The following is a 27,760-nucleotide window of genomic DNA, read 5'->3' as shown; positions in this document are numbered from 1 at the left end:
CCCCAGCAAATATAAAAAAAGATGACATTCAAAACTGAACAGAAGCGCGGCTCAACCACACCACAGCGGTGTGTGTGTGTGTGGTATGTATGTGTGTGTGTGTGTGTGTGGTATGTGTGTGTGTGTGTGTGTGTGTGTCCGTTTGCAAACAACAACGTCAACCCTTTTCCCTCCACGTAGAACAGCACTTGATCCGAGCTGTACGCACACTACTGCATTTTTGAAATGTCTCACGGTTCGTGTTTTTTACGGAAAAATAATTCCTCTTCGGTGTCTGCAGCCAGAAATAAAAAGTAGTGCTTCTTTCCTCGTCGACGTACGAATCCTTCCACGTTCCGCGCAGGGAGGCACACAAGGACAATATAGGGTTCGGAAGAGTTGTGGTGCCGTGTGGCGTGTGGGGGGGGGGGGGGGGGTGATGTCTGAGGGCCCTTTGGAGTGTCTGATGACCAGAAGTATGTTTTCCAGCAATGACTAAGATGTCGGTGCATGAATGGCTCCTCTTGTTTTGGCTTCAGGGATATGGAGTCCAGCGGTAGCAGAGAGAGATGAGATGAGATCACCGTCACAAAAAAGGCCAAAACAAACGATGACAGATCTGGGATGGGAGGGATGAATAGGATGGACAAAAACAGACTGGAATGTGAAGAGTGAGTTGCTGAGGGGCTTTTTACCCACGGAACAAACGGGACCGGGCAATTGGGGCGCGAGGGGGGGGGGGGGGGGGGACAGAGAGGCGATGGAGTGAGCGGAGAAAGGAGGAGGGGAGAGAGGCACTCTAAACCACGGGATTCGGTCCTAGAAAGGAGGCCAGGGGGGGGGGGGGGGGGGGGGGGCTTTCTTGTGCCCGATCGTTAAATATCTATATATAGTTACATCTATCCTGCCGTCTGCACGTCCTGTCCGGACGGCCGTCGGCGTGCATCCTATCTGCACACGTCAGGCCTACCATGTTGTCCACAGGGGGCCCCGCACTCCTCTGTGAGGAAGAAGAGGAGGAGGAGGAGGAGGAAGAGGAGGAGGAGGAGGAGGAGGAGGAGGAGGAGGAGGGCTGTCGGATGATTACTAAGGAGGAAGTGACGGAGAGTAGGGTGGGGTGGGGGGGAGGAAGGGAGGGGAGGGGAGGGGAGGGGAGATGATGGGCGGGGTCTCTCCTCCGGCCCCCCCCCCCTCACTGCTCCTCCAGCCAGGAGGGCTTGTCCGCGCCGGGGGGCTTCAGCTTGATGTTGAACTGCTGCAGCGTCTGCTCCAGCTGCTGCTGGTTGCCCGCGAAGTAGGCGGAGATGGCGTTGTGGAAGAGGAGGAGCTGCTTGTGCATCACCTTGACCTGGGAGGGCGAGAGAGAGAGAGAGAGAGAGAGAGGGAGGTAGAGAGAGAGGGAGGGAAACAGAGAGAGAGATAGAGTGGGAGGGAGGTAGAGAGGGAGGGAGGGAGAGAGAGAGAGGGAGGTAGAGAGGGAGGGTGAGAGAGAGGGAGGTAGAGTGGGAGGGAGGGCGAGAGAGAGGGAGGTAGAGAGGGAGGGAGGGAGAGAGGGAGGGAGGGCGAGAGAGAGAGGGAGGTAGAGAGGGAGGGAGGTAGAGAGGGAGGGAGGGCGAGAGAGAGAGGGAGGGAGGGAGAGAGAGAGGGAGGGAGGGCGAGAGAGAGGGAGGTAGAGAGGGAGGGAGGGAGAAAGGGAGGTAGAGAGGGAGGGAGGGCGAGAGAGAGAGGGAGGGAGGGAGAGAGAGAGAGGGAGGTAGAGAGGGAGAGGGAGGGCGAGAGAGAGGGAGGGAGGGAGAGAGAGGGAGGTAGAGAGGGAGGGAGGGCGAGAGAGAGGGAGGTAGAGAGGGAGGGAGGGAGAGAGGGAGGGAGAGAGGGAGGGAGGGAGGGCGAGAGAGAGAGGGAGGTAGAGAGGGAGGGAGGGAGAGAGGGAGACAGAGAGAGACAGAGAGAGAGGGAGAGCGAAAAGGATAAGTAAGTGATAGTGACAGATAGACAAAGAGAAAGCATGCACGGGCATTAAAAGGGAGAGAAGAAGAAGAGAGCAGTAATGCTGGGTATAAACAGACTAGACCATCTCTCTGTGTACTCGGCTGTGCTCAGTGCTCCCCCCGCACTACAGGGTATCCGATTGTAAATCTTGAACACATTTAATATTTGCGATTTCGAAATGGTGAGACAAAAACGAAAATGGGTGTGGAAAAAAAAAACCCTCTTAACATCCCCCACACCACAGGAACAAAATCGGGCAAAAATAATCAGTAGAACCATCCAGGGCGGCATTAGCTCAGGGGGGTAGAGCGGGTTGGCTGGTAATCGCAAGGTTGCTGGTTCGATCCCCGGCTCCTCCTCACTGAGTGTCGAGGTGTCCCTGAGCGAGACACCCTCACCCTGACTGCTCCCGACAAGCCGGCTGTCGCCTTGCATGGCTGACGCTGCCGTCGGTGTGTGAATGGGTGAACGTCAGGCAATATTGTAAAGCGCTTTGGGTGGCCACTGGTTACAAGAAATGCGCTATATAAATGCAGTCCATTTACCGTCCTCAAATCTGGGCTTCACTGACCACAGTCGGGAGGGGGGAAATCGGCACAAAAATCGGGCAAATTATCCTGTAGTGTACCCAGCATAAGAAATGAGTTGACGGTTTCGAGAGTTAAAAGGCAGCGTATCAGCAAGAGTGCCGGGAGTGCCCCGGCTCTCCGGCTCTCACCTTGTTCTCCTCCAGGAACTTGAGTTTGATGGTGACGTCGGCGCGCAGCTGCTCGTACTTGTCCTTGTGGACCTGGAACTGCTGCTGGGCGGCGTCGATGCGCGCCATGGTCACGGCGTCGCGCGGCCCCAGGCTCAGCTCCTCCAGGTCGGCCCGGTACGCGTCGAACTCCAGCCTGCGCGGAGCGGAGACACACCCGAGATACCGGGATATCGTTGAGGGGCGACCCCGGTGTTTTGGTGGTCAATGTGGGTTTGTGAGGAGAGTACGACGGTGTAGTGGTAGTAGTATTTCTCACTTTCTTCCCCTTGGATGAAGTTGAATGAATAAGCTTAAAAAATGGACTAAGTGTGATTTTTTTTTTTACATGCATAAAACACTTTAAATTGCCACCATATGAACAAGTTGTAGTTTAGCCAGCTGCAGTTCCCCTACCAGCCAGGAGGGGCCAGTAATGAGAAGGTATTTCTAATTCTTACACATAGTCCCTTTAAACCTGAATAACTTCATATAGTTTTGACGAAAGAGATGGTATTATCGCTATGAAGAAAGTAAGCCATAATGTAGTTAGGCCCAAAACGGTTAATGGAGTAGTTGTATAACACATTTGATACCTGTAAGCATTAATCTCAACCTCTTCACTGTGTTGCTTCGGTCTGGCAGTGCGTTACTCTCCAACGATGGAACATAAACGGCTCCCTCCTGCCTCTGCCTCTCACCTGGCGTTCTCGTACAGCTTGATGGTCTGCAGGGTGTCCTCCATGGTCTTGTTGACCAGCGTGTTGATGCTGGACACGAAGAAGTTCACCGCCCCCAGGAGGGTCTCCCCGTTCTTGCACAGCAGCTTCTGCGTCTCCGCGTTGTAGCCAAACTCGTCCTGTCCAACAGATGCAAACACACGTTGGCTCACTTCCTCCTTCCCAGATTCAAGATTCAATTTGAGTTTTATTTGACACGTACAATTAATGCAGTGAAAATAAAAAAGTGGCAGTGCCTGCAGAGATTGTGCAAAAAATTCAAAATTTGTAATATAAAAATAAGGTGACACTAGTTCCATAGTCGTAGTTCATTTTAAAGTCTGAGCCACAATTGAAACCGCAACGAGATTGGCATCACACAAAAGGTGGCAGGACTTTTATTTTTTTTATATGTAGCGCTAGGGCTGCTTGATTATGGAAAAAATCATAATCATGATTATTTTGGTCAATATTGAAATCTCGATTATTCAAACGATTATTTTTGAGTTTGAAAACATGATGCATTTATTCATAATTTCTCTCCAAAAAAAACACTTTGTAAATGAGAACTTCGAAATTTCCCCTTAAAAACATACACAGAATGGTCAAATAGAAAATAAAGTCCAGATATGAATCCAGCTGTTCTGCAATTTCTATTAAAGAAAAAAGCCCTATGTAGCGCTGTGGTTTAATTTCTTCTCCAACGTTCCGTTCCTCTAGTAGTCGAGTAAACCCATGTCCCGTCGCCGGGCCGATCACCGTGGCCGTACGTACCCGCAGCTCCGGAGACTTCTGGCTGAGGTCGGCGAAGGTGTCGCCCAGCGCGTGCTGCGTCTGCACCATGCTGTAGAAGTGGTTGGTCAGCGCGCGGGCCAGCCGCAGCATGTTCTCGTACTTCCTCTTGGTGTCCCGCAGCACCTCGATCTGGGCCTCCAGCTCCAGGTCCACGGTCCGCGAGCCCCGCCCGAAGCGCTCCGAGATCATCTGCTTGGTGCACTGGAGGGCGGAAGGGGCGGAGGAGAGAGGAGGGACGAGTGCTTAGTGCTGCTCGACCTCATAATTCCCCCCCTCTCTTCATAAACTTTTTTCATTTTATTTCATTTAATCCCCACCCCCCCCCCCCTTCTGTTTTCTATCTTCTTACTTTTCTGTTATTATTAAACTTTGCACAGCTGGGAGTTGCAGTCGCAATCCCCATTTCACTGCTTTTTGTTCCACAAATCACGCATGTGACAAATAAATTCTTGAATCTTGAATCTCCTCACCGGGGGTTACAGCGTGGGGGGCGGGACAGTGACGGGCGCCAGGTGCTGTACACAGCGGGAGTAGCTTGTGTGGGGCGACGCTTAAGAGTGGTGGCCGCTTTGAGCAAGGCTCGGAGTGTTACGAGAGGCCAGACAGACACTTATAGACAAATACGTCTCCCGGCCGAACTAGGGTGTACGAATACCACCGATAGGACGAACATTGACGAAAAAGAAAAAATCTGGAATGCATTAACGTGGATTAAAGAAATGCACTGAGAATAAAAAACTTCTGTTGCACAATAATCAAAAGATCAAAAAATGACCTCCAGCAATGACCTTGGTCATCAAACAGTATCTAATGGGGGGGGAGGGTGCAGCACTGGAGGAGGAGGATACCTTGTAGGTGTTGAGGCCCCACTTCTTGACGTACTCCAGCTTCTCCACGGCCACGCCGCGGTTCGCGTCGTCTGCCAGCGACGAGCTGCTGGCGCTGTGGTTGATGTTGGATCCTGACGAACGGGAGCAGTCAGAAACGCACTCAAACACATGAGCCCTGATGAGCCTTCCAGCACTATGACAGAAGAAGAAGAGGTCCCCCCCCCCAAGGCCACCGTAGTTGTAGTTCTCTATGAGTCCAAACCTTTTTAGCCCCCTCCCCCCCGTATTCAAACGAGACCCCTGAGTGTTTACAGTCGCAATGTGTAAGACTGAGCCCCTACCAGTTGGTAGGTGGGAGACTTTCAGAGTTCACACAACCCAGTAGCAGGGTTCTGTCCACTCTAACTAGCTGTGCATCTGTGTGACGTGAACTGGCGTAGCTTGGCTCGCTGGGTGGCGTGAGTGGGAGGGGTTTAAGGAGTGATCATAGTAAGGTTCTAGTAAACAAAGATAGCGGTACGACAGCTGGCTAGTCTGTTTCATCTGTAGCATACATCAGTGATAAGATTTTATTGAAAGCTTTATTAAATCACTATCGATCAACATTGGCTACACGTACAGTATATCCAGGTCATTTTAAGCTACGAGCTAGTTGAAATGTTACACGTCGCGACTTACGATTTAGCACAGCGGTGTTTTGAAAGTGACTAAACTGACTTCAGGAATGATTATCTCATGGTTATAAAAGCATGTCTATTGCCACGAGCTTCAAGACAACAGAGACAATGTACACAAGAGTTAGTGAATTAATGGCTGAACAACGGGACAGAAGGAAAATAATGAACACATAGAAGTAGGAACATTTTAGTGGGGAAGAATGACTTGTGTTTTGCCCTCCTTTAAGTTGCATAAGATCAATATTGTAATTGTATTTAATATTGGATGAGGGGTTAAAGAGTAACCACTCTCTAGTTTGTAAACAAAGTAAACAGCACCCCCCTCTGCATGAACACAGGTTACTGCAACCTCCGTTTCCGATTGGCTCAAATTAGCGTCACGTGATGTCAGCAAGCAAGAATTCAAACCAATCAAAATCCAGAAGTGCACGGCGTGTGTTTTCGCGCTCTGCCCCCTGGGAAATGGTTTTGAGCGTTGGCTACTCGCTACGCCACAAGCTCGGCGGCTAACTGAACTACGTCTCTTACCCCCGGTGCCTTGGTATTCATATGTTTGGTGCGCTAAGTGTCGCGCGGTGGCGTAGCTCGGTGGCACACTACCGCGCCTGGACTTCATACGCAGGTCTGTGGCGGTGCATGGGGCAGTGGGCGGATGGGGGTTTATGGGTGGGGGGGGTAGGGGGTAGGGGGTATGGGTGTGGGTGTGGGTTAGGGTTCAGGGCCAAAACATGCAAGTCAAATTCACATCGTTGCATGGCATGAGTTTGACATTGGGGTGGGGGGGGGGGGTGGGGAGGGTTTCGAATCAGGCCAATTTTTACAACATGGCATCGACATGGTGACGAGTTATGAGTCAGAAGCAGTCGTGCACGAGGGTGCAGAGTAGAGCAGAGGGAAAACGAGAGTGACAGGTGACAAGAGGGATGTCAAAGTGACAGTTTGATAACAGCGGGAGGACAAACCAACAAGGCGCAGGGGGGGGGGGGGGTGATTCAAATGAAAGGGTGAGGAGAGAAGGGGAGGGTAAGGGCAGGGAGTGAATGGGTAGCATGTCAGGAGAGAACGGGGGGGGGGGGGTGTTGGGAAGACGCCAGACATGTGGACAAAGATGAAGAGAGACAATGGTTAGTTAACAGTTAGTACAAGAGACACAAGCAACGATGGACACTAGGTCTACAGACAACATTTGGGAGAGTGCACGAGCTGTGTTGGCGATCGTCATGCCAGTTGTCGCCCGGAGCCGTTTCTCCAAACAAATCTTCTAGATCTATCTTGTCCTTTTTGAACCCCCCCTCAAGCGTAATGCAATCTGTCACATGTGCACAGAACGCGTTTAGAAAAAAACAAACAGCGAGAAACACACACAAAGTAATGGTTTCCTGTTTGGACCAGAGAGAACTTCCGCTTTCAAAGTAAGGGCGAGGGGGGGGAATTAGACGGGGGGGAACGACCGTGCAGTGTGCGATCCCAGGAGGAAAGCGAGCAGAGCCGAACCAGAGATGAAAGCACTACACGGTCCACTTGTAAAGCCGTCGACAGGGACGGGGAACGTGGACACAAGAGACACAAGAGACCCGCACAGGTTCACCTCTCAAGGTAAGAAATATCAGTCGTGAACAGTGAGCCTAAGACAGCAACAAAGCCCCTTCCCAAATCCAGAAAAAAATAAAGATTGATGTACCAATAATGGCATGGGATAACCACACCAATCAGGGAATTATCTTTCTCGTATTGCCCTGAAAATACTGTCCTGAGGAAGGTAGTTTGTACCATTCAATATGTACTGTAGTCTTTACTTTTAGTCCTTAGTTTCCATATAAAAACTGGACACACGTTAGAACTACATCCAGGATTTGGGAATGAGCTTTTTGCCTCCAAAGTAGGAAAAGGGATCCGAGGAGCCACCTATTCCTGTGTTTGGGATCCTTTTGTTAAACTCATAGTTGACGAAAATCGCCGGCCCTGACGGAAACAGAAATAAATCAACATTGTTAGAACGAGAGAAATGTGGTGGCCCAGGCAGGATGGCAGACTGTAATGAGAGATTACGCATCGTCTTAAATAAAGCCCACATTCACAAATACAACCAGAGTAGAACACGTTGCAAATGATAGAACAATACGTTAAGCACTAAAGGGAAAGATGAGAGGAGGTTTAAAGGGAACCAGTCCGCTCATTTCATGGACTCTTTGTGGTTTCCTACAGAGAGACAGAAAGCGACTACCTTTGATGGAGCTGGTGGAGATGACGCCCTCCGCTGTGCCGCCGTAACCCCCGGAAACGATGCTGGTTTCATTGAGATTGGGCCCCGACACCATGACCTGCTGCAGGTCCTGGAAGGTTTGGGAGCGAGAGAGACAACACACACACACACACACACACACACACACACACACACACACACACACACACACACACACACACACACACACACACACACACACACACACACACACACACACACACACACACACACACAGACACACAGGGAGAGAGACAGAGAGGAACACATGTAGACAGGATTAGGCCGAGAAGGTCATGGAAACTGGTGCTGGCTTTCACTACACCGAGGCCAGAAGGTTACAGTGTTAGTCACTAGGGGGCGACAAACACCACTTGGTTAGCGAGGTTAGGGCCAGCTACAGGTTAGGGAGGCTGGTGCTGGGACACAGTGGAAAAGGCAAGGAAGGAACAACAAAGGGAAAGATAGCTGACTGCTAATGATTAACCCACCTCATTGATAGAGTGCTGCTATGCGGTGAGAAGTGTATATGGGACAGCCATATACGTGGCATGTTTATGGCCATATATATGGTGCGTAAATGGCCATACACATGCTTCTTCAAATAAAACCTTTTGTCCAAAGATAACATGAACTAGAACTGACAAAATAGGGTCCTGATGTTAAAATTAATCCTGTGCAAACTTTGTTTCCATTGCATAAAACATTATTTAAAGCTAGGGAAGGCAATCAAGAGAACCCAGCCAGAGTAAAGCAAGAATTAAACCAAATAAGATCCCAAGCCTCCTTCAGGCCTCCCTCCAAAGCCACTCCCCCAAAACCCTAGCTCACTTGCTGGCTTTAGCAACAGGTCTGCGGCAATGTGGCCGGGCAGGAAGACAGACAGTAGGCCAGCCAATCATTTCATTCTAGCGAATTCAATGATTTGATTGGCTTATTACAGGCCAGCTGAGACGGCCACGGATTCTTTATTTTACTTATCGCTGTTGGGATTGAAAGAGAATTTCCAAAAATATGCTAAAACTGCTTCTCAAATAAATTGCCTGCCCCAGCTTTCAATAAACATATTGTGCGGTTGGGAGAGGGAATATGCCAATATGGACCAAACACAAATACTTGACAAGATCCAGCCCAGAGTTTTGCCATTATTGCATACAAGTCTTGGGAAATATTTGTCTGTTGATACCAGTACTGGTACATTTAACAACAATCTTGTTTGTATTTCCTTCTTACATGCAGAGAGCCATCCTTTGAGCATGGATCCCTCTTGCAATACAGTCTTGTGTTCAGCGCAACGGGTTAAGCCCAACAGAATCTTAAGTGACGAAACTCAGGAAGACTGCAATGGGTGTGGGAGGGGGAGTTGTAATTTCCTCATTGTAAACAAACACAGACGCCCCCCCCCCCCCCCCTCTCCACCCTTAGTGTTCCGTTCCCTCAACTGCATTCTTTGCGTATATATGCACACCCAACTGAACAAGAACACACGACAAACTGGCTAGTTCACAGTTTGGCGATGTTTGGTCGATCGCTTGTCCACACATCATCTCACCCTTGTGCATGAAGAACACCCACAAAAGCACACACACACACACACACACACACACACACACACCAAACACGCGTGAACACACAGCACACACGCCGGTTTGTCTCTCTGACCAGGCCATTTAAGAACGCCCCCCCCCCCCACACACACACACACACACTACATGACATGTTAAAAGGTGACACACAGTTAGGGGACATGGCCATGTTTCAGACATTGTCCTGGCCTCTACATCTAGAGTTAGTTAGTTAGGGCTGAGAGGCACTGCCCAAAGCTATACACAACGGTTTGTCCTTACTAGAAAGTCCAAACCATTGAGCAAGGCACTAATGGAAGAAAATAACACAACACACGCACACACTAAGGAAGTCACAAAACCAGCGTCTGGGTAGAGTCCGTAATGAAAACACACATTGTGTTGTGGTATGTCCATTATCCAAATACAAATCGTGAGTCGTGCTGAGCACCAGATGGAGTTTGAGACCTCCAACTCAAACCACGCTATTCGTGACTTTTTAATTGTGTGGGAATTCTCATTTGTTTTGTTACATTTCAGCATATTACTACTGTAGTAATCAGTGTAGAGCTTTGGCTTCATACAGTGAATGAACCAACCCCGGATGTTGCCAATCTACATTGGTACAGATAGGGAGGGTTATTGTGACATCCGTCTCACACACACACACACACACACACACACACACACATACACACACACACACACAAAGAGTGTAATACACACTGCTGGCTGGCTCACCCTGGTGTCTCTGGAGTATCCTACCTTCTCATCTAAGCTCCACTGGAGCTTAGCAGCCTGTACAGAGATGAAGTACGTGAGAACACACACACACACAAACAAGACACACACAAACAGACACACGCACACAAACAGACACACGCACACGCACACACACACACACACACACACACACACACACATGAACACACAAAGTAAAAACTAAATGAAGAAGTACAATGACAAATTTGAACAGAACTGAAATCAAAATATCAAAGTAAATAACATGAGAACATAAATTAAAATAAGATAGGTTCAACTTGGATTTTGAACGTCCAGGCGGTTCTGAATGTGGATGGAGAGATCAGCAGATCTTTCAGCCCGTACCTTGACATCCTCCACATTTTAACAGTGAACAGTACCGCTTCGGATATCAGGTTTCCTTTGAGGGGCTAAATGCCCAAGGACAACACACACACACACACACACACACACACACACACACACACACACACACACACACACACACACACACACACACACACACACACACACACACACACACACACACACACACACACACACATACACACACTCCGCATTCGATTCGTTGCAGAGTTGCCATGACAACTGGTTAATATCCAGTGCCGGTGAACTCGCCACTGCTCATGGGGAACACATTCAAACTAGGAAATATACCGTGGAATAAAACATTGACTTCTTAACTGTGTGGGGCCAAGGGCATATCATTGACCTTGGCCCACTAGCTTATTCAACCACGTGTGCCAACTAGGCCTGGGCAATAAAACAATGAATTATCGCATTGTGATAGACTTTTGATCAATATCAATATTAAACATGTTCAATATATATATATATATATATATATATATATATATCGATAAGAGACTGGACCACCGAATCTAGCAGCTGGGTTTGTTACACAAACACGGTTCCATACTTATTTACAAAATGTGAGTGTTTTTCATTGTTACTATCGACATTGGAGTATTTATCAATGAAGAACAGTGGGAGGTCATATTAAATGTTAAACGGAAGTGAAAGAAATCCAGCATGGTAATTCCTAGTCTTTTTAGGTCATTAAAATGATCAATAGTTATCGATATTGATCAATATGATCAAGTTATAGTGATATGTCTTTCAGCCATATCGCCCAGGCCTAGTGCCGATACATTTTGTGACAGCTGAAAATAAAGCACCACTTTCTCTACTGCCTGATGCAAGAAAGCGAAAAACACAGCTGCCGAGGTGGTTTTGTCACTCTCTGATCAGATCAGCCGTCCTCCTCCATTGTACTAATTTCTAGCCCTATTACTTTCCAACACGTCATGTTATGTTGGAAGACAGACACTAGATGCAAGGACAGGTTTTCCATTTCCTTAAAGAGCGACATTACTGGAGGCCTGAACTGATAACATCGCCTCTCTAGCCCGTCACACGCTTGGTTAACAAATAGACTATTGTTTCAACAGAGCCTTCACCAGGATCCAAGTCATTATTATGAGAACCACTTATTGAACCAGGTGTGGCCCCGGGCCAAGCAAGCACCAAGATCACCAAAACCTGTTCCACTTAAAACACACGTTCACTGCAACCCTTACTCTAAAACTGTGAACCACGACTCCTGACAGCAGCAACATCGCGGGACTCGAGACGCTCATCGTCGCGTACTAGTTCAGCTCTGATCTGCTCGCATTCATCCAGCGGTCTGGTACGGAGGTGACCAGCTAGACAGACGCACGTTCAGCAAACACCGAGGCTGCCCTACAGGCTGTGGCAGCTGTTAGTGGAACCACTGGTTCCCACGGAGACCAGAGGACTCCTAACGGAACATTCCCCAGTGGATTACCCCCCCCCCCCCCACGGCCCCCTTTAGTTCCCTGATGTAGTGACACAAGCCTACGACTGTGGAGGTAGAACAGCCGACTCACTCTCTCAGCGAAACTACAATGGAGATTTAATCCACTTGTTCCACTTTGTAACAGAGCTCGATAAGCATTTCAACATGTGTTGTAATGTAATATAACGTGCTTGGTTCAGACATGTGGTGTCTGTAGACTTTCTGATTGATGTTCACAATTCTGGAAACAAAGAAGAAGCAGCTCTAGGCCAACCTGGCCAGAAAACAACAAACTTGTTGTCGTCACTTGTTTGTGTTCACATGACGTGTCTTGTGTGCCTTATGGGGATGGGCCCTCTCGAAGCGGGAGGCCTTACCTGTTCCAGGCTGTCATCCTCGGGTAACGTCCCGGTGTCTCCGTTACTGTTGATGGGGATCTCCATGGTGGCTGCCTTGCTCATGATGCTGTCTGTCATAGTAGACTAGAGGAGGTGTGAGGAGAGGGGAGGTAGAGCGGGAGAAAAATGGGGGAGAGAAACCAGCGACAGGATGACAAACCAGTGGGAAGAGAGTGAGAGACAGGAGAGAGGAGAGGAGAGGAGGAGGAGAAGAAGGCAGACGAGGAGAGGGGGAGAAAGACCAGACGGGGAGATGGGGACGAACGAAAAGAGAATAAAAAGGTCATTAGCGTACAGTTGTGACGAGTGCCTGGAACAAAGGACCCACTCGAAAATACTCCCATTATTTCTCACAAGGGCAGCTTACACCAAAAAAGCGGGGGCTTCGATGGAGAGGCGTCACCTACGAAGGGCCGAGACCACACAATGGACTGTTCTGATCAAGCCGACACTTCATTTTACAGCTCAGCTCTGAGTAGCTTCTGAGGCCACTGCCCCCGTCCCGGGGGAGACGAGAGCCACTAGCATAAGGCCGAGGTTGTAGCAACACCGGCTCCACACGTACAGAGAGCCAACGCTGACACGAACCACAACCACGCACATGCACACACACGCACGCACACGCACACGCACACACACACACACACACACACACACACACACACACACACACACACACACACACACACGCACACGCACACACACACACGCACACACACACTTGTAGAAATTCCCTCATGTTGTCTGTAATGATAGGCCTGTACAAGCTACATTATGATGCTGTGATATTTTGCATTTATTTGCCGTAATAATGCATGCAAAGAAGAGGAAGACTTAATAAACGGCGAGGGCAAACGGTGAGGCCGTCCGATGACAAAGAAGGCAGGCAGGGCCAACGAACAACAGAACAGCTTATCTGGGCTTTTGGGCCGTGGGGCAGGGTGTGGGTTCCAAAGACAAACACGGCACTGAATAAACTGAATAAAACCCAATGTACACACACACACACACACTACTAAACAAATAGAAATGGGTGCTCCAATCTAGATCTATGAAGTTTGAGGCCCATACTAGAAGTAGGTGGTTCCAGTAAAACCGTCACCGTGATGTAAAATATGAGCACAGAGGCAAGAGCAATAAAAGTTGTAAGCGGGACATTTGCAACACTAAATGCCCAGGTAGTTGTAAATAGGTATACAGTAGGATTCATTGTTATAACAGGGTAATACGGTCAATCGCCAAAGCAGGTTAACAACAGCTTGACTTTACTTTTACTAGTACTTCAAAACAAACAAGTCCATGAATAAAAAAAAAATCCTATCAGACTTGTTATGTGATAAGAGTAAGCATAGCTATGGGTTGACCAATAAAACGTGACTCTAGACGTTTCGTTTCGGTGTGAAAATATTAGTCAAACACTAGTGCCACGCATGGATGCGTGGCAGCCAGGGAAGCGTCTCCCGCGTCCACATGTAGGTTCCATATGCGCACCTAGGAGACAGGTGCAGCGCGGAGCAGGTGGATCCCCTGCACGTAGCGCAGCGCTCAGCCAATCAGACGCGGGTGCTGTCAGACACACATCATGCTACACCAGCACGACCGCCGTGGCTGCTGCTGCTGTTTAAACGGGCCGACAGCGAATTAGAAACCGGTTCGGGGTTGTTTGTAAATAATGAATAATAATAAAGACTGTGTTGACATTGCTTAACTGGTAGTTTACTGTGGGCCTGCGGGGTTTCTTCTTTTTTTTTATTTTTATGAAAGGATATTAGGAGGAAAACGCTATTGTATGTTTGTAAAAAAAAAAAGACGCATTCCGTATGGTATTGTGATCAGATGTAAGTGAGAATATCAGGAAAAAAGGGAACAACTCGGGTGGAAATGGACGAGATGTCTTACCCGAGGGCTTGGTCCTGGTGTAAGGTGTTCGGATGGCTACCGCTGCAAGCTAATAACAGGCTAAGTGCATCCCACTGAGTGCCTTCCTTAGACGTGATCAATTCCAAATATCCAATCCAAATTAAGAAATAGCACGCAACGATCGTGTGCTCTCGCTCATCGATATTTTTACATGACCGGGAACCGACTGGCTTCGACTAAACTGAGGCTCCCGTCCTTCTAATCCGCTACCTTCTTTTTCCAGTGAGGGTACGCTACGCTCCCGGAACTGACGACACCGGGAAAACGGTTTGCAGCCGGAGTGGAGCGATGCTGCACCGATGTCATCGATGAATGTCAGAGCGAGTGCACACTGCTTTACAGGCCAGTCTTGCCCTCTCCAAAATGGCGGCGACGTTGACGTATCCCGTTGCTGGGAATGGGATACGTCAACGTCGCCGCCATATTTGAGAGGGCAAGACTGGCCTACAAACCAATGCGATGAGTGGGGGAGTTGTTTACGTTTCTAAACCGATTCAAATAAGTAGTTTTTATATTCATATTAAAGCAGAGAAAAAAGAGAAAATATATATTTAATATGTATTTAAGTCCACGTGGATCATAAACCTTTGAAAAAAAATCACAGTAATTGGTTTAGAAATGTAAACATTATAGAGCATTTTATCCAGAAAAACCGCAGCTGCCCCGTTTACCTTGCTACTATCGCATTTGATTACGCGCCGGTCGTTGCCTCTCCAATATGGCGGCGACGTTGACGTACGACGGCCAATATTTGTGGTGTCAGCGCATCTTCGCATAATACGTCCATGAGCATATTTATGCACTTTATTATTGTGAATTGAATATGCTGTCTATGTGTATATAGTTCAGTCACCAACATATAGTGGCTATTTTGGGGGAAATAGTCGTGGAATTAATAACTATTTTCTCATTATTGATTTCCTTGGTTTCGTATGGTTGCAACCCTGACTCTTGCCAATAGAGGGCAATGCAAGCTAATTTAATGAGTATTGTGTTACTAAACGTGTTATTAAAGTAGTAAAGTAATAATGGGATAATAATAATAATAATAGGATTTATATTTTTTCCACTAATACTATTTAAATACACTAAACTAAGAGAGTATATCAACTACTACTACTACTACTGCTAGCCTACAACTAGTTCTACTACTACTAATATGAATATGAACAATGAAGGATACAATGATATCAACATTACGTATATGACCTACTTATATGAATAGAAATAAAATAAAGATGTGTCCAACATAAACACATAATAAAAAATGTTGAATAATATGAGTTGATTCCCAGTGGGGGAAGCTATGTGAGACCAAAAGTGTGTTTTCCGTTAGTTGCCGAAGGTTTGAGAAGTGATTAGGGACGGAACCTCTGGCTCATGGGTAAGTTAGCAACCACAGCATCCGCGTCTGGCCGTAGACGAGCTAGTTAGGGGCATCAGAGGACCAATACAGTCACCCGCTGGGAGACCAGTGTTGGTGACTCACTTGCACACTCACACAAGCATTAGGAGTTCTGCAAGCGCATGAATATGACACTAACCACATGTGAAACACATCAGACGCTGACTTTAATAGCATGGTTACCTCTTAGGTCCTCTTTGTTTTTGGTAAATAGTTTCTCTCCTCCTCCAAGCTCTGGTGTCTGGTGGGCATGGGCGAAATACACTAGACTCTAGACTCTTCTAGACTCACAGCCTCGATCCAACCCTGACCAGGAGCAGGAAAATGGTGGCGGAAAATGTGATTGTCAAGTTGAAAAACTATTAAAGAATATGATGGTTGTCCAAGGACTGTGAGATGGCATTTTACGGTCAAATTTGTTAGTTTTCATGCCAACTTTCACTTGCATGCAGCACTGGGGTATAGGAACAAGTAAAATGGCTCCAAAGCTATGGGGTCTCATTTGGCTTCATGAGTCTGTTACCAAAGGCAAATATTATAAGTTATAACCCATTTGCAATTACCCAATAAAGTGTTCTTTGTGTGTGTGTGTGTGTGTGTGTGTGTGTGTGTGTGTGTGTGTGTGTGTGTGTGTGTGTGTGTGTGTGTGTGCGCGTGAGAGAGAGTGAGAATACCATAGATAAATATGTCTGAAGGAAAGATTTTTTTGTGTGTGAGTGTGCGCGTGTGTGCGTGTGTACGTGTGAGAGTTGAGTCTGACCACAAGGAGAACGTACCACCCACTGGCTAAAGCATTCAGAGCTAATGGAAAAGCAGTTGTTAGTTCCTCAAGGCATTCAGTTGAAAGACATTTCAAACTCCAAATTTTCCCATGAGCATTCCCTCATCTTTTACAGATGGGTTGTGTTGCAGAATGTACAACTGTATACAGGTCTATACACACATATATATATGTGTGTGTGTGTGTGTGTGTGCGTGTGTGTGTGCGTGTGTGTGTGTGTGTGTGTGTGTGCATAGAACTGTATACAGTTTTACATTCTGAGAGAGAGAGAGAGAGAGACAGAGAGAGAGAGAGAGAGAGAGAGAGAGAGAGAGAGAGAGAGAGAGAGAGAGAGAGAGAGAGGTAGTAAATTGGACAGCAGGAACAGGCAGCTGTTCCCTCTTGTGTTTAAGGAAAATCCTTAGGAACAAAGTACTGTATATTCCTCACTATATAATATGTTCTGTCAATGAACATGCAAACCGTGTGATGAAAGCCACTGGAAATACTACGATTTGTGGTGCACTTCAAAACGGAATCACACACACATATATAGACAATCCACAAACGCACACGCACACACACACACACACACACACACACACACACACACACATACATGCACACACACTTCATTACACTACCTAGTGCTTCTGGTGGCCAATGCTGCGGTCTGTTGTTGTTCCTAAATCAGCTGTTTTATGACGCTCTGTGGATCAGGCACTCAATCTAAACACCACTAGACTAATGAGCAGCAGGCACAAAGTCTGTCTGTCTGTCTCTCTCTCCCTCACTTTCGCTCTCTCCCCCCCCACACACGCACACACACACACACACACACACACACACACACACACAGAACAACACAAACCTCAAACTAACAACAGATACACCTACAAACTTCAAACCACCATGGCGCTGGCGCAGATTCAGAAACTAACCACGACCTAACCACACACACACACACACACACACACACACACACACACGCACACACACACACACACACACACACACACACACACACACACACACACACACACACACACACACACACGCACACACACACACACATTAACCTAAAACGAACCACACACACACACACACAGACCTGCCCACATACGCGCTGTGTGACACACCATTTCAAAGCGAGCATGCAAACACACCAACACTAGGCCTACTGATCCTTCTGGCTTCACATGAAAGGACCTGCTGAGGGTGGGGTGATGACGATAAGAAAACCCGACGGGCTCCTACAGTGCAGCTGGTGTCACTCAGAAAACAACAAAGCAGATAAACAAATCCTCAAAACGTTTTAATTACATTGACGATAATAGCCACCAAGTAAGACAAATAGAGCCTCAAGGAAGAATTTCAAACGTTTGAAATGTCTTCTATTTTTTTTTATTTAAAGACAGAGGGGGTTAAGCAATCCGACGGCTGTTCTGGGAAAAAGGTACTTCTACGGGGGGAAATAGGTCGATTGTCTCCATCTGGTGGAGCTATAGGGGCGGGGGAGGCAGCGCAAGCGAGCCGACCAGGGTAACGGTGGTTCGGACGGACCGATACGGTCACCGCCCTTCACAACCACAGCCGCAAATGAAAAGGTGACCGTGTGATTGCACTAACTTTTGCGACCACATGACGTTGTGTAGGAGTATTTTTGAAGACGCATTTGACGGTAGTTCAAATTATACAGCTGTCTTTTCTTAATGAAGCGATGCGATAATTCGATGGAAAACACAGCCTTCATACCCCAAAATGACCCACGAAGCGGGAAAAACAAAGGAAAAACAGTTCTGGACTTTTGCAAGTCACATGTCACTGGGTTTTAAATATTCTACGCAGAAAATGCGAACCTATCTAACCACTTTGCATGATGCAATACGGTCGTTTTTTGCTGCCATCACCAATAACATCCATCTCTTCTTGTGCGGGGCCTGTCTGCCTTGCCTTGCTGCGGCTACGGAGATCCGTACGTAACATATGTGTGTTACGATAACAAGGGAGCCCCAACAACACTTTGGTGTATTAGGGCTCCGTCGTGGCCGTCTTAGAAAAATATATAACTCTAATACTCCGATGGATCGCGGGCTAATAGTGGGCAATTGAGGCTACTGTTCTCGAGACACCATTGGTCACGAAGAAGAAAAACCCCTGTCACTCTTGATCATGCCGTTGGTGAGGCCTGAACAACAATGATTACATATAAAGCCAATGATTATGCTCTCAAATCCCTGCGGGGGATTTGGGTTGGAGAGCGTCGACGATATGTAAGTAAATCTAGGGCCTCCGGAGCAATCAAAACCCAATGTTCCATTCACTTTGCTGCGCAACCACATTACACGCTCCAATCAGAGGTTGCCTCGTGGACAGCGCACACACACACACACACACACACACACACACACACACACACACACGTAGATATACACACACACACACACACGCATGAACATACACACACATACATGCACACCAGATACACATGGACACACACACACACACACACACACACACACACAGACAAACACACACATGCATTCACTTGTGTGTGTGTGTGTGTGTGTGTGCGTAGCGGAACATGGTGCCGGGGCTACTGCGGACTGGGGTTAATAGCCTGTATCAGTGTCAGGAGGAGAGGAGAGCGGTCTCTGGCCCGGACTCGCTGGGTAAATAACGATGTGAGCGGAGTAAAACCATGTCAATATTAACAGGAAAGGGTTTAGAAACCACTTGTTATTCTCTGCAGGGCCTTTAGATCAGCGCAACCATGACAAATATGAGAATGTAACATTGCATGCGTATTTGTCAAGCGCCGCTTTTGCCAATTTGGACGGAAAGAAGGAAAAGAAAAGAGAAAGGAAGCAAGAATGAACAAATTAGTTTAACAGATGAGCCCTCAAGCCCCCCCCTGATCCTCTCTGTCACCTCGCTCTTCTGCCTGTCTGTCTGTCCGTCCATCAGTCTGACTCTCTCCATCCATCCCTCCCTGGTCTAGATCTCAGAAAGACCTGAGTGCAGTTAAAATCCCTCATGCACATCATAGTATATAGATACACACGGGATGCGCACACACACACACACACACACACACACACACACACACACTCTCTCTTCTGAAAACAGACATTGGGGAGTCTACCCAGGGTTATGTTTAGGGGGAGTTTGGCCTGGGGGACCGTACCATTATTCAGACTGGACCCTAAGTTCCACCTGCCTTCTCTCCCGACCTCAGATTTTTACACCTTCTCCATTTCCCCCCACCCCCCCCCCCCTAACTTTCCCACCTTGTCCGTCTTCCAAACGCATTCCGCGCCTCCGTCCCTGAACTCCTTTTAAAAACGCGGAGCGACTGCACGAGGACGAGAAATCATCGCGTTTCTGGAACGTTCTGACGGACCTAAAACCCGACTCCAGCATGTTGGGAGGCAGAGCCGCACTCGGGACATTATAAAATGGGAGAAATTAAATTACACTATCAATTTAAATTGGGGTTCCTCTTGTGGCACGCAGGCAGGGACTCGGTCTCCCCCCGGTGTTGTCCTTGGCTCGGGGGGGGGACGTCACGAGATACGGCAGGCAGCGCGGCCAGAAAGGTCTCAAATCGAAATGTTTTTCGTTTTTTCGCTGTTGGCTGAAGAACGGGCCGCTGTGAAGATGATAGCAACTCCCACATCCAACTTGTTTTCTTTGGAAACTGTGTCTAAATTACAGACAAACATTAGTGTTAACACATGCACACACACACACACACACACACACACACACACACACACACACACACACACACACACACACACACACACACACACACACACACACACGCAAACACACACCTCTATTTATATGTTTACAGACCAGAAACCAAAGTAGCCATATACGGTCTTGTTGGTTTTTCCTCTCTCTCTCTCTCTCCCTCTCTCTCTCTCTCTCTCTCTCTCTCTCTCTCTCTCTCGGCTAGCTTACTAAGTCCCTGTTGTTTGGCAATCAAGACTATCCCACAAATCACAAATCCACAGCACACATTCTGTCAGGTAAGCAATAGACAATCATCTATAGAGGGGTGGGAAAACGTGGAAACCTAATCGATGATACATGCAGTGTAGAGTGTTGCTCATCGAGAGTTCCTGGTGCTTTTCCAGGGGCTTACTGTAAAAGACTGCTCATGTATGCCACCCTGCAGTAATCACACACACACACACACACACACACACACATAATATCACATGCACACACACACCATCCCATGCTTGCACACACACACACACACACACCATCGCATGCACACACACACACACACACACACACACCATCACATGCACACACACACACACACACACACTCACACAAATCACATGCATGCCAACACACACACACACACACACACACACACACACACACACACAGTTCATATACATGCCAACACACACACACACACACACACACACACAGTTCACATGCATGCCAACACACACACACACACACACACACACACACACACACACACATACACACTCACTCCCACACACACACAACCATCACCACTGTTTCCCTTCATGTCAACATTGAGCCCGGCTGACTTTGCTGTTGTTCATCCATCTGTAGGACCTTAGGAGCTGTGTTAGTTGTCTGAGTTGGGAAGCTCAGCTACACGCAGAGTGCCAGGGCTTAGCTGCTGCAAGACGCCCCCCCTGTCCGGCATTACACTCAGCCATAGTCAGCCTCCCCTCACAAAACTTCATGCTCATCGGTTTTACTGGCTCCTCTTTTGAACAAAACGCATGCGTTTGCATGGGCTTGTGAGCCCCTTGATGTGGTGAAATTCCAACCCCCGTGTCTGTAGTCCACGTCCCGTATATTCCTCGTGTTAATATACTGACCTGTTTGGAATTAACACATTTTTCTCCAAACCGCTAATGCGTATTAAAAAGTTAGTCCAAATCCAATGTCAAAATGTGTGTTTCGTGGGAAAGCTATTTATCTGGTCTCTTATTATTCTCCTCTCCTCTCCTCTCCAAGTGTGACGTTGGCTCAAGGTTATTTGTCAAGATGTTTGATTATCAGGCCGTAGATTTTGTGATTTTTGAGGTGGAATCGGCTGGATGAGTTTTTAAACTCTATGAAATATTAGCTAAGAAATCTTATGTGTTGAACACCATTCAATAAATTTTCATTTTTATTTTCAAGACAAAAGATGGAACATCACACACGCACGCACGCACACACACACACACACACACACACGCACGCACGCACACAGGCACGCACGCACACGCACACACGCACAGATTAAAGGATGAGAGTACAGAAATCTCACACATGGTCTTCTACAATTGTGATTTATCTCTTCCATCTTGGCCGTTTGCTCTTTGTGCAATCTCTCTTCCAAGATGTTTCTTTTTTCACGGTTTCCCTTAACATTTCCATAGAAATTGTCTCTCATTGATCATCCACATGTGCAGCTGAACCAGGAGACAGGAAGTTAAGGACAGCAGAAGAGTATGATTAAATGTATGTCGGACATGGAAAAGCTGCCATGAATTATGTCTGTATTGCTGTCGGTCTGTCCTTTCTGTTGTAGGTCTGTCTATTCCGACCGTCCGTATTTCAAATAAGTTGAATATTGTGAAAAATATGGCTCTCATCCTGTACGGGAAAAGATGGATCTTATCCTGTAAGGATGAGGGCTGTAGGATGCATTTTGGTCAAATGAATGATACAGGTAGAGCTGTTCAGACACTGTGTGCAGCTGTTATCGCCTTTTCTCACAAAAGCACATTTTTTTTCATACATAACACATGAGAGGGGCGTGGCCCAGTCCCAACATTATTATTTTCCAATCTGACCTTTGACCCTCTCTGAAGTTCAATCTGCCTGTTCGCATGACCCCCCCTCCCACCCCGGTGCCCATTGCAATGCATTACGTTTCTGTCAACAACTAGAGGTGGTAAACTGGTCTATTCAACAGAACAAAGCTGTAAAAGAAAACCCACCTGAAACAGAATGGACTTATTCTCCGTTGTGCCCACACTCCTCTACACTTTCTGTCTCTCCCAGAGACCAGAACTCCATCGTTTACTCACGATCTCAACCGGTCTCTCCATTCATCCGTGTCATCCCCAGACCACGGGGACCCACTCGTCTGCATGACTCACGCCCGGCGGCTCGGAGGAGGGCCAGAAGATCCCCCCGCGGTGGACAGAGGCAACACTCACAGGCAAACACAACTAACAAGGCAATCAATAAGTCAGTGAATTAACATGTGCACCACAAGAGGACCCATAGGACACGGACAAAGAGGGAGCGAGAGTGGTGTGTAAATAGGCCAAAGGGGAAGAGAGACAGAGGGGGAGGGAGGGGGGGAGAGACAGAGAGACAGAGGGAGACAGATAGAGAGAGAAAGATACACAAACACACACACACACACACAGGCGTGTGTGTAAAAAAAAAAAAAAAAAAAAGTCTGGAGAGGAAGACAACGTAGACAGGGTCTTCTTACAACACTCACCCATACTCACATTTGAATTTTAATAAGAAAGCAATAACTGGAAAATGAAGAGAAATGAAAGAGTGTGATAGGCCGGGTAGGGAGTGTGAACTCATCGCTTATTCATGTGCCTTGTGAGACACAATATAGTCCCAGGGGAAGAGCGAAGAGCAGTGCTCTCTCTCTCTCTCTCTCGCCCTTTCTCTCTCTCGCCCTTTCTCTCTCTCTCTCGCTCGCTCTCCCTCTCTCTCTTGCTGTCACCATGCAGACCACGGCCCAGAGACTCCATCCCAGGCAGGTCAAACCCACAACCCCAACAGCACACATCAGTAAACACGGCACAGCCATCTCCATAAATAAACATAGATTATAATCAGAAAGTGAAGGCAGCAAAGGGCTCTTTTTCCAGGAAGAATGGTGGTCCGAACTGTATGAATGCATTCCCTTGTATTGTTTTGTTTCTATGTATGTTGGCGTAGTCACACAGAAGGGACATCTGAGGTAAAAAGCCAACACATTCAATTCAGAAAGGGATCTAAAAAGTAAAATAGGAGACCGTGAAGAGCAGAGAGGGACGCGTAGATCTGAGCTGTCAATACACTCTTCACTTTGATGAGCTCTGATAGACACAATTCCATTTTGTTCTGGTATTCAACAACCATCTAAAGCCAGCTTGGCCAAATCCAAAGCATTTGTCCTGTAAACCTGTAAGACTGAAAAATTGTTTAGGAGTTATCCTTGGATATATGTGTATAGGCCTACATCCATTCGGTGTCTTCCAATCTCACTAACAATGTATGCTAGCTAACAATTTACGCTCGCAACGTACGCTCGCTAACAACGTATGCTAGCTAACAACGTATGCTAGCTAACAACGTACGCTCACTAACAACGTACGACTGCTAACAACAACGTACGCTAGCTAACAGTGTACTCTCAATATACACTCAGTCACAATGTACGCTCACCCCTAGCAGCGGTCGTACCATGCTACGTAGAGCTACACAGGACCAGGAGGGGACCTTTATAGGCGGGGGGGGGGGGGGGGGGCGATCAGGTTAGCGATAAAGAAAAAAAAAAAACATCATGCAGTCATTGTTCCAGAAGGCCGCTGCGTGGAGTGGACGCGAGGACAAGCGTCAACGCGACGGGGGCTGAGGGACGGCTGCTGGTTGAAGGTCAGCTGAGGTAGTTCCACCAGAGACACCACCCTGGGGTGTAGAGACCTCCAAACAGCCAGCGGGCGTAGCGGAGGTGGAGAGGGAGGAGGAGCAGGAGATGGAGGAGATGAGGAGGAGGTGAAGAAGAAGGAGAAGAAGAAGAAGAAGAAGGAGAAGAAGAAGAAGAAGAAGAAGGAGAAGAAGAAGAAGGAGAAGGAGAAGGAGAAGGGGAAGGGGAGGCAATAAAAGCTTTTTGAGGAGGGATCTTTATTTAGGGGTTAGGACTCAAGGTTCTGAAGTGAAAACAGATGGGAGCGCCAAGTCGGGGAATAGTTTCCACTTGAAGTTTTGGACCCAGGTTCCCTCTGCTCACTCTGGTTCTAAGCCCAGTTCTGAGTCGTTCCAGCAATCACCCTCGCTCGCTCTCTCTCTCTCTTTCTCTCTCTCGACCCCTCACTCTCTCTCTCTCTCTCTCTCTCTCTATCACTGGGTGAAAAGTGGGATTTCCGTCCCGTTGCACGCCCGGAAATTCCTGCAAACCAGACCAATTTTCGGCAGTAAACGACAATTTCCACGTCGCGTCACTTCACGTTTCCGACGGACGCATATCGTCGTATACGGACTCTCTCGCGGAGGCATTCATATGCTAATCTCGCGGATTAGCATATGGATAGCAGCGAAACCGCGCTAGCCAGACGGATTCTCACCCAGGATTGGATGTAAACAAAACGGAAAATCATTTGTGATTGGCTGGCACCCTGGGTCGTTCTTTGCCCTGCCTGAAATTCTTCCCCAGCATTGGATGAAAAGCCTAGTTTTTAAACAGGAAACTCATTCGTGATTGGTTGACAGACATGTCACTCTAGGTCAGCCTGGGTCATTGTACATTTAAACCACACCCCCAACCCACATAAATGTAACCAGCCCCGCTCCTCCTATATCCAATAATATTAATATTAATAATTAATAATTAATATTTAAATTAATAATTATAATTATGTTGTATATTATGACCATCAAGGACATGAATAAATGTACCAGGAGGAAAGGAAAATTTGCCAGGAACATGTTTATTCATAGAAAGATATAACCTTCATCCCTAGGGGAAATTCAGGGTCCAAGTAGCTTAGAGACAGATACATAACATACACATACAACAAGCAGGATTGCAGAAAGGAAATTTCTGGAATACAATCAACAAATAAGAATAAATATACTATACACTAGACAATAAGGATTAAGAAACTAAGAGAAATATACTAAGTAACAGACAAACAAGTTCCACATTAATGTGCTGAGGCAGTATGATAATGGTGACAGGGCAGGGACTAACCCTGTGGTACAGGAGATCTGGTATGATTTGTTGAGGTGCAAATAAGTAAGGCAAGACAGTGCAATTTTAAGTCAGTAGACCAGCATTAAATACTAAAAACGGGTAGCAGCACAGAGATGTATTGTAAACCAGTGTGTGTTAAGGTGCAAAAGGTAAGGCAAGACAGTGCAAGTATGAGTTAGGAGACCAGCATTTGATATTAAATATGGGCTAACTAGAGTAGTTATGTTTACCTATTAGGGGAGGCCTGTGGCAACGTAGCGATGGATTGAAGATATCGACAATAGATAAATAAATATGGCCAATAAAGTGCACAATGTACAATGTAAACATTGGAAGAAAAAATAACAGTCAATAACATGCAATACTAGAGTTTAAAGTGAATTTAGTCCAGGCTGTTGGAGGGAGGGAGAGGCATTGCATGAGGGCTAACATAGCCAGTAGACATTGTAATTAGTGAGGTAAAAAAACTGCAATTTTGCACAGAGCTCGGTGAGCTCCTTGCTGCGGTAGGACGGAGTCCGTACTATCCATCCCGACACCCCGCCAACGATGCCATCTTCCTCTTCCGACATCATATCTATGGTGGCGCTCTCCCAAAGGTCTCTCTCATCCTCAGCTAAAACACTGTCTTGCTTCCAGCAGCTGTAAAACAATAAAATAAAGACAATCAGTACTGCACGATGCAATGCGTATGGACAAAACACATCTATTAATGCACCTGAGAAATACTCATTCAGGGTAGAAAAAAACAATGATGGTGCAATGTAATGGTTAACTCATAGCTATAGCAACAGCAACACCTTCTAGTCTATATTGTGATGTGGTATTGACACATCACTAACTGTTGAAAGTTACCAGCCACTGGCTGGTAGCTTATTTATTGTACTGTCCAATTCAGCATTTGGCCGGTGCTAATTTTAAACCCTGCTCACATTAACCAAAAACAGATCTTATCTAGTCTTACCCTCTTACTTCTCGATCGACTCCGAGCTGAATTCTTTACAGCTTCCGCATGTACTGCAAGGTCTGGTTGCCTGTATCTGCAAGTCCTGCGTACCGTCTCATAATGTCTTGCAGGCAGCTGGGAAACAATTAAATGAGTGGAATGAATAGAAAAAAAACCTTAAGTCACAGTAAAAATTGAACAAGGAAGGAGAAAACAGTTCTGCAGTAAGTTACTTACACAATGTCGTCAGAATCAGCATGTTGTAAATCTGAACATGCAGACAACGCTCTGAGCAAATGTGTAGTCACAGACTCGTTATGAGGAGAGGACAGTCTGCGAAAACAAAATTAACGGTTAAGGTCGGCATCTGAATAAAATACTCCTGACTAATCACTCATACGGCACATATATCGCTTATCTTAACCCATCTACAAGGCTAGGGTGTAATAAGGTTCTTAACATTTTAAACGAGGAAATGGCAACATACAATGGCGCCGCAATTTTTAATTCAAGACCCATCCGATAAGTCTATCGATGAAAGTGAATCTCAAAATCAACGTATTCAGGATCAGATGCGTACTCCACCATTTTAGCCAACTCCCATCATCTTTCCCCATGTAGGACAAGCGCACTGTCCTCCCTCCGTCCACAAACATTCCAAACATTCTGGCGCCATGTTAAAGCGACCTCCTGCTGAGCTCGGAACGCTACGGTCAGGATAGGCCACGACTTTACCGTAGACTATGGTCATTTTTAAAATATCTAAATCCGATTTACCACCGGAATTCCCCTTTCACGTATCTAGATGAGTACAGCAGAATGAAAGCATTATTGTTTAAATCTTACCCTTGCTCTGGGTCGTAGGGCATATGATTTGTCTCGGCGTTATGAAGTCGACGCACAGCTGCCTGTAAATCACAAGACCAAAACAAACAATTTAATAAAGCAACTTACACTGGTTCTGCTCATGGGTTATTTTACAAGGCTACTTTTAGCTGTTTGGGCTAGGCAGGCTACTTAAACGCTTTACTTTAAGGCTACTTTTAGCAGAGCTAGCTAGGTAGCTAGCAATCACTGAACATAATCTTACCGCGATCTTCGGACGGTGTACCCGCCTTCTCTTCTTAGAGTTAGCGGTAGTGCTGGAGTCTTCCGTACAGACTCTTTTCTCCAAAATGCTGCCATCCGATCCTCCATGGACTGCATCCTTGATTGCGTTATTTTTAATTCAG

General features: G+C 46.9%; 1 protein-coding gene and 1 long non-coding RNA gene across 6 annotated transcripts; both read right to left on the bottom strand.

The window, feature by feature from the left end:
- Positions 1–799: 799 nt before the first annotated feature.
- Positions 800–14,653, bottom strand: LOC311354903 (arfaptin-2-like). 4 transcript variants are annotated; one of them, XM_084474776.1, is made up of 10 exons: positions 14,411–14,653; positions 12,491–12,595; positions 10,274–10,330; positions 7,950–8,058; positions 7,631–7,687; positions 5,067–5,179; positions 4,198–4,419; positions 3,406–3,563; positions 2,687–2,861; positions 800–1,327 (listed from the first exon to the last, which is right to left on the bottom strand). In XM_084474776.1, the coding sequence occupies exons 2-10, from the start codon at positions 12,587–12,589 to the stop codon at positions 1,172–1,174; spliced, it is 1,146 nt and encodes a 381-aa protein (XP_084330902.1). In that variant the 5' UTR covers positions 12,590–12,595; positions 14,411–14,653; the 3' UTR covers positions 800–1,171. The 4 variants fall into 4 exon arrangements, with proteins under 4 accessions (XP_084330902.1, XP_084330899.1, XP_084330900.1 ...); XM_084474774.1 differs by lacking the exon at positions 7,631–7,687 and having other exon boundaries at positions 801–1,327; XM_084474775.1 differs by lacking the exons at positions 7,631–7,687; positions 10,274–10,330 and having other exon boundaries at positions 801–1,327.
- Positions 14,654–25,324: 10,671 nt separating this feature from the next.
- On the bottom strand, positions 25,325–27,461 carry LOC311354760. Of its 2 annotated transcripts, XR_014637306.1 has the most exons (4): positions 27,375–27,461; positions 26,766–26,861; positions 26,547–26,663; positions 25,325–26,224 (listed from the first exon to the last, which is right to left on the bottom strand). It is a non-coding gene; the product is annotated as an uncharacterized lncRNA (long non-coding RNA). The 2 variants fall into 2 exon arrangements; XR_014637305.1 differs by having other exon boundaries at positions 25,325–26,663.
- Positions 27,462–27,760: the final 299 nt, after the last annotated feature.

The sequence above is a fragment of the Micromesistius poutassou genome (assembly GCF_964030765.1).
Source record: "Micromesistius poutassou genome assembly, chromosome: 10".
NCBI classification, from domain to species: Eukaryota; Metazoa; Chordata; class Actinopteri; order Gadiformes; family Gadidae; genus Micromesistius; species Micromesistius poutassou.
The sequence above is the reverse complement of the archived record's forward strand: the minus strand, read 5'-3'. Positions and strand labels throughout refer to the sequence as shown.

What these genes read in the sequence shown, in the direction of transcription:
- LOC311354903 (XM_084474776.1), bottom strand. Translation starts at nt 12,589, where the DNA reads ATGACAGACAGCATCATGAGCAAGGCAGCCACCATGGAGATCCCCATC. An exon ending in CTCCACCAGCTCCATCAAAG is followed by an intron (nt 7,688 to 7,949) that starts GTAGTCGCTTTC and finishes TGTTTCCGTCAG; the next exon opens with GGCCGGCGATTTTCGTCAAC. An exon ending in AGAAGTCTCCGGAGCTGCGG is followed by an intron (nt 3,564 to 4,197) that starts GTACGTACGGCC and finishes TCTGTTGGACAG; the next exon opens with GACGAGTTTGGCTACAACGC.